The 7,515-nt window shown below is 38.0% G+C and overlaps 1 protein-coding gene across 1 annotated transcript; it reads right to left on the bottom strand.

Annotated features, from left to right (window-relative positions):
• Positions 1 to 487: 487 nt before the first annotated feature.
• Positions 488 to 4,698, bottom strand: LOC136749364 (CD209 antigen). The gene is made up of 6 exons (XM_066703588.1): positions 4,568 to 4,698; positions 4,042 to 4,167; positions 2,246 to 3,157; positions 1,757 to 1,902; positions 1,326 to 1,453; positions 488 to 956 (listed from the first exon to the last, which is right to left on the bottom strand). The coding sequence occupies exons 1-6, from the start codon at positions 4,650 to 4,652 to the stop codon at positions 800 to 802; spliced, it is 1,554 nt and encodes a 517-aa protein (XP_066559685.1). The 5' UTR covers positions 4,653 to 4,698; the 3' UTR covers positions 488 to 799.
• Between the last annotated feature and the right edge of the window lie 2,817 nt (positions 4,699 to 7,515).

Here is a 7,515-nt window from a genome sequence, read left to right as displayed (position 1 = left end):
GAAATGCTGCATAGACTAGGTCTGCACTATTCCCATTGCAAGAACAGAACAAGTTACATTTTGCTAGACAAATGCATGAAACAGGAATTATTAATATTGCTTTGCTGAGTTACAGGTTTTCTCCTTTATGTTTCCCCTTGAATTGTCATCAGCACGCCCTCTGCTGCTTCAGCTAGAGAAACGCATCCCATTGCATGCACTGTTGCATTGGATGGCAGAATACAGCAGGACCTGCATTGACCCTGGCTTGTGTTTGTTTGTTTTTGAAATGTATTCACTATTTTAAACTTTTAATAAGCATTAACATTGTCCTGCAGAATATTTGGAACTATAGCAGATCTGCCCTAATTTGGATTACTAGTTTTTATTTATTGTACTACAAAGTATGGATACCCTTTCCTTTTCAAGGCAATTCATTATGAAGATACAAAAAAGTTCAAACTAAACTAAAATGACAACAACAATAAAAACTTTCTTGAAACTCAGATAAGATTACATTATTTATTTCAAGGAAAAAAGATACACATCTGTTACAAGACAACATTCAAATGATACACACAATTCTGTAATACTGGATTGATTGGAGGCTGTAGGTTAGCAAAGGCCCCCCGGGTTCTTCAGGGACAGAATGCCGTAGAATTTGGTGACAAACTGCTAAAGACCAAGAAAACCTGTTAAAGCAAATTGCAGTACTCATCTATTTAACTGATAACTGAAGTGGAGGGAAAAATAAAACCCTTTTGGTCCAACAGAACAGTTTTGTCTTTGGTGTACATAGTCCTGTCACATATGTTGTTTTTTACAGCTTTGCCATTTCACAGACCCATTTCTTCTTGCTGTTACAGGAGGCATCAAGCCAGCTTTTAAACATGTTATTCAATGACAGAACCTCGGCACAGTCCTCTCCACTGGGGTTTTCTTTTTTCCAGTCGTCGGGCTCATTGCCATACCAGTATCTAAAGGTAGGGAAATAACACCAGTCCATTGAAGTGTCATCAAACCGCAGTGACATCGAATTTGAATTGGGTTAAATGAGGGGTCTTTTCTGACTGCGAGTGCTAATCAAATTCTTACACCTCTATTGTGGTTCATCTTCATAGTTTTCTCTAGGCTAAATCAGTGCTCCAAACACTGTGAATTAAATCAAAGATCATTGATAAATAAGTAGTTTAATTATCAATATTTACAAATCAGCAATTAATTTTGTTTCTAATTAAGTATGCTAATACATTCGTATATATGTTAATATGTCCATTGGGTAGGCTTTTTTAAGTTAAAGCAGTATAGCAACTGACAAAATGACAGTAGTCCAATTGAAGACTTACACTTTGTTGGACAGAGGTGTGTCGTCTACCCAGAGCCAGCGACCCTCTGTCTGCCCATCTGTGAGTCCAATCCAGATTCTTGTCTCTTTGTTGCCGTTTTGTTTGGAACTCTCAGAATGTATAAACCTCTGTGGGGAAAAAAAAAACAGCGCTCTTAAAACGAATGTGTTGGACTATTATTGATGCATCATATTTAGCATTTTGCTCCGTCTGTTTCTCCTACATATTTAATGTGTTTTTCCTAACATGTCTGTGCTTGTTTTAAAATGAACATGAAATGTTCAATAATGGGCTGAATTACTTAATTTAAAGCTCAATAATATGAACAAAATGGTGAATAAAAGTCTTAATGCTTATTAAAATTTAATTTAAAAATACATATGAGTGTCTTGTAAATGAAATACAGAAACGCTCTTTGTGCTGTACTTTACCTGCTCATCATCACTCTCAATTTTCACCAGATGGGCTCCCTTTGAGACACAGTCCTTTCGGCTCTCGTCCCAGTTAAGTGTTCCAGTAGAGAAGAAATAACACTTCCCTTGGAACGGAACCCAGTTTGTAGGACATGGGCATCGGTCTGTAGAAGACATTGTTTGTTTAATGTTATGTAAGTCTACCTAGAATTAGTGGAGCCAGCAAAACTCTTATTTCTTTCTAAATGAAACTATGAAATAAAAAACATAAGTACAGTTTAGCAGAAGTTAAAAAAATTAACTAATTACTTTACACAAACATAAAATCTAAAAAGACATGGCATTTGCTTTGAAGTGAATGTCTTTATTGTATGCGTCAGCCCAACCCATAAACAATAGTTCTTAAACCAAATGAATCGCAGACTAACAGTGTTCCTAATGAAAGCCGTGATCACGTGAGACTACAACTGTGAGTGCGATGAGAGGTGCGGAGGTAATGGAACTCACCGGACAACGATTTAAATTTTCCTTGCATGGCTGAGAAATTGCTCTGTAGTTCATTGTAACTGCTTCTGATGGCACCTAATTGAGTTGAAGTCTCGTTGTATTTACTCTCACTTTCAGAATATGACTCACTGAGCTTGCTGTGCTGAGACAGCAGCCCGGAGTGAGCCAGAGACAGCCGGCTATAGTTCGCATGCAGGTCAGAGTAAGACTGGGAGAGTATGTCATTTTGATCCTGAAGAGTGAAAAAAGTCAGACTGAGGTTATCGTATCGACGCTGGAGTTGAGCCTGGGATTCAGAAAGGTTGCCGCAGCTGGTTTGTAATTCGGTGTGCGACTCCGAGAGACGGGTGCAGTTCTCCTGCAGATCCAAGTGCTCCTGGTAATGGCCACTGCAGTTTGTTTGCAGTTCGGAATAGGACTGTGCCAAGTCACCGAACTGGGTGTGCAGCTTCGAATGCTTGTCTGCAAGAACGGTGCAGTTATTATGCAGCTCGGAATGACCCCGCGACAGGTCATCATATTCAGTCTGTAGCTGAGAGCAAGACCGAGACAACACAGCATACTGTGCTCGATGTTGGCTCTCAGTTTGGGACAGGTTGCTGTAATGTTCTCTTAAGGAGGAATAAGTAAGCGTCAGATTGTGGAAGCGAATTGCCAGTTGCGAAAGCTCAGTGTAGTTGGATTGCAAATTCGAGTGTGCCACAGACAGATTAAGGAGCCGATTTTGAACTTCATTGAGGTTGCTGAGGTTTTTCAAGAGTGCCTCATGCCTCTGAGAGAGATTGCTCCATCGCATGTGTAGTTCATAATTGGATGCGATGAGCCCGCTGTAGTTACTCAGCAAGGCGGATTTAAATGCGGAAAGGTTGCTGCTATGATGAAGTAGCAGGCCAGGAGGTTCACGCTGGTGATCTGAAAGGAAGAAGAGGCAGACTGATTCAGTGTGTAAGAAATCTGAAGTGGAAGGAATCCACAGGATCATGGAGAATCAATAAGATGTTTATTGTATAATGGTAATAAAATAATATAGAGAAACTGGTGATGGAGATACAGAGGATCCACGGACTCAGTAAAGATTGTGATCCCCAAGCAAAAATAGGTGCTTTCATTTATAGGTTTTGGACAAACAAAAGTCCTATATATGGGAATAATTAGGAAGAATCAATGAATATGCATTAAACTGATTAGTATGCAAAACTAACAGATTATATTGGCTACTGAATCAACAATATAGCTAATGAGTAGATATGTCAAACCATTTGGTACATTTCCACCTCACCATTTCTGTAATCTTGTGGAAAGGAAGGTTCGTTATCAATATAGTCTTGTTTACCCCTGAAAGTGTCAAGGGAAGGGAAATCAAATTTTTTGAGAACTGAGTGTCTCCATCCACTACAGACTTCTCCAGACACAGAAAGAAAGGCAGATACACCAGGCCTTTTATGAGCCAAAAGATTTAATTTGGAGAAGTTCAATATAGTTGCTGATCAAGAGTAGAAATTCTTGCATATTATTGCAATTTATTTAATTTTGTTAGACGTTTAGATCAATTTTAAATTGGAGAGGCAATGTTTATATCAAAATGAATGAATACAAAAAAGGTTATAAATACATAAATAAGCTAATTTATATTTAGAAGATTTTTTGGGGGGGTACAGGTTTTATAGTTTTTCAAAACTATAAAACATTTTAGTGCTTTTTAGTGAAAGGATTTCTGGCATGCTCTTGAATCATATGAAACAGACTGATCAGATTACCACTTCAGTACATGAATACACATAAGGGTCAGTACTCACAGAATATAGCAAGAATGATGGTGGACAAAATAAAAAGGACGCACAGCACTGCAAGAAAGAGAGATGCACGACGGTAGAAAGCGTCAGGTAATTTTGAAAGGTATGGCACTTTCTTCGGGGTGTAATCTAAAAAAGTAAAAAAACATATTTTAAGCTGTAAGTAAGTTTATATATGTACCCTGTAGCAAGCCAACAATGACATTTTGTGGGATAAATGCAGAAAAATACAACTGAATGGGGATGAAAATAATTTAATACTGGATACAATTTTAATACTCAATGCCAATTAATTACTTGGGGGCGGGAGTCTACACATACACATAAATAGACTTATAGTAATATAGTATATTGCAGTTTTATAATTTTATATGAATGTAAAATAATAACGAAAAATGTGTAAGAACAGCCAAATCACCATAAAATAAAATGATCATATTTAAAAAATATAGAATTTTAGGAATACACGTTATATTTCTGTCCAAAATAAAAGAGAGAAGCAGGTAGCATGGATACAGCTGAGACTCACCAGAGTTTTTTTCACTTTGAGACTTTTCCTTATCTTCAGAGGTCTGGTCAGGATGCAGAGCCAGGAGTTCCATTTTATTATTCATCGTGGACCACAAGAAATTAATAGAAGTGCTAAAAACCAGAAATTTTTTAAACCTTTAATACAGGGCAGAGCTAAGGGGAAGGGCATAATTCTGTGGAAGGAAGTCGGTTTTTCATTATTCAGAAGAGTGTGTGTTGGTCTCTTAACTTCTGCTGTTGCTTAAGATTCCTGAAATGAGTCACAGTCAGGAAACTTGATACGACTCCATCATTATACAATGGAGGAAACAAGTTCAGTGTATTTAGCTTCAGGGATTTAATAGTAAACATTTCTGATAGTCTTGTGATAAAAAACAATTGTGCAATGTTGAAAGGCACAGATCAGGGGAAGGGTATAAAAAATATCATAGGCCTTGAAAATCCTTTGGAGGACAGTCAAGATGACTATTATGATGATTATTAAGAAGTGGAAGGTGTGTGGCACCACCAAGACCCTGCGTCCCTCCAAACTGGATGATGAATCAAGAAGGAGACTGATCATAGAGACTAACAAGACTACCTGGTCAAAGTGCACGACAAGAATATTCAAAGGACTCCACAAATCTGGCCTGTATGGTACCCCAAAAAAAGCCCACCATCACATTTGAAAAAAGATTTGTGGCCTGATGAAGCTAAAATTGAACTTTTTGGCCTAAATGCAAAGTATTATGTATAGCTCATCATCCAAACAACACCATCCCTCCTGTGGTGGCAGCATCATGTTATGGGGATGTTTCTCATCAGCAGGGATGGGGGAACTTGTCAGGATAGAAGGGAAAATGAACAGAGCAAACTATAGAAAAGTCTGCTGCTGCTGCCCACTGCTGCCCTCTGCAAGAAAGCTGAAACTGGGAAGGATGTTCACCTTTCAGCATGACAATGACCCGATGTACACAGCCAAAACTACACTGGAGTGGATAAGGAAGAAAAAGGTAAATGCCCTTGAGTGGCCCTGTTAGTTTATTCCTCATTTAAATGTGTTCAACTCTGAGGAACTGACACAGCAAAATATGAAAAAAGCTCAAGAGGGTCTAGGCTTTCCATAGGCACTGTATGTCAGACTGCATTGACTGTGATGGGATCAATAAGCATGTCTACCACAGTACAGCCATTTTGTTTTAAAGTTACATTGCTTATGCTTAGGTGAGCTGATCTGACTGATGGCAGAGAATTAGGGTTTGCCGTTTCTTGATTTAAGAAATGAAAGACATTAGTTTTGTTTTGTTTTGCCCTGCTAAGCAGAAATATAGGATGCCAAGATTTGCAAGAGATATCAAATTAAATGTCACACGCATAGGCATAGGTTTAGGGGGGTGTGGGGGTGTGTGTTGAGAGACATTAAATAAATTAATGTTGAATTTCCCCCCAATAATTGGAGCCCAGCATAATTGGCTAGTTGTCCCCCCAGGGCAAAACATGCACAGCCACCCACACTCCAATTCCCCCCCCCCCAAATCTGATTCCAAATTTACACCACTCATCACATAAAATATGGTTTTCACTTCCTTTTTTCAGAAATTGAAAAGTTCCTTTTTTTGATAATAGAACTAATGTAATTTCCAATTGGGTTGTTTTTCCCCTGTTTTTCCTCTTAACACAATAAATCTTATAATTCTACAGATGCCAAGAGTGTCCTACACCTTATGTCACTGTGTGTATAAATAGTTTACACCACTTCTAATCAGGCATGAATGCTAATAATAATGACTGACATTTGATACATTTTGCTTAAAAAATAAAAATCAACATTACAATTTGAAAAAATTGATTATGTAATCCCTTCGATTTATAAACGAGCATTTGTGTTATTTGCAATTAAATTGTAATGTTTGATCTTATGTGCGCCAATATAATTTGTTTATTACCTCAATTCCACATGAGCCCAAACTAACAACTTTTTCCAGTTTAGGTACTATAGCAAATTCATTAATTTGTCAAAAATATTTTAAAGTGGGTGAAGAAGATAGTTACAATGTCCCAATTAAGCTTTTAAACTTTAAAGTTTTTTGATTTCTTATCTAAACTTAAATCTTTCAGTCTCGTTTCCCTGGTTTCATTTCCCCCAAATGTGACTTCCTCTGTCAATATCCTAATTTTAAATAGCAAACTATTTTCTGAATGAGCAGCTGCAATACAAATACAGATGCAACATCCATTTCATAAATATAAGCCAATATTGTATACTGAACATATTATGTACTTTAATTTTCTTGATTGTACCTTTTGTTTTTGGAGATTCACATGATTGTAAAATTCTTTGGACTTTACAGTGTATTACCAACACTAACAAATATCCACTTACTTACTTATCCTCTTCGCTCCAAGAAGAGCATAAGGTCAAAACAAGAGCCTTCCATGATTTTCTGTTTTTCACCTTTACTTCGGCTTCACCCCATGTCAAATCCATCTGCTTCAACTGTTCCGTGTCAGGTATTACATGGGCGGCCTCTAGGTCTTTTGCCTTGTGGTGTCCAACGAAGTGCGGTCCTCAGGACATGGGCCAACCATCCGAGTCTCCTCCTCTTCATCTCTGTTGTAATGCAGCAGGTGTTTGTGCGTTTAAACCGGATCAGAGTTAGATATCTTGTTGGGCCAAAATATCCGACAGATTAGTCTCAGACATCCATTATGGAAGGCAGTGTGTGATTTCATGTCGCACTGAGTCACTCACCAGCAACAGCACCGATTTATCATTTTAACTGGTGTAGGGTCTGATCTTTGGATTGATCCGATACTTCCAGATGTTCCCGAAAGCCTTTTGAAGGCTATTCTGGCCTTGTTCAGTGTGATCTTGATAGCTCTAGTGGTGGAGTTTTCCTGAACTTCCTCTAGGTCTACTCCCTCAATATGTATAGAGTTGGTTTGTGGGGTATTAACAAATAAATA

This window comes from Amia ocellicauda, chromosome 5, assembly GCF_036373705.1.
Source record: "Amia ocellicauda isolate fAmiCal2 chromosome 5, fAmiCal2.hap1, whole genome shotgun sequence".
Taxonomy (NCBI): Eukaryota; Metazoa; Chordata; class Actinopteri; order Amiiformes; family Amiidae; genus Amia; species Amia ocellicauda.
This window is presented reverse-complemented; position numbering and strand designations above follow the sequence as displayed.

Excerpts from the sequence above, each read along its gene's own strand:
- LOC136749364 (XM_066703588.1), bottom strand. The coding sequence starts at position 4,652 with ATGAATAATAAAATGGAACTCCTGGCTCTGCATCCTGACCAGACCTCT. Across the intron at positions 3,158-4,041 it reads CATCATTCTTGCTATATTCT|ATCACCAGCGTGAACCTCCT; the intron begins GTGAGTACTGAC and ends TCTTCCTTTCAG. Across the intron at positions 1,903-2,245 it reads AAAATTTAAATCGTTGTCCG|ACCGATGCCCATGTCCTACA; the intron begins GTGAGTTCCATT and ends TGTCTTCTACAG.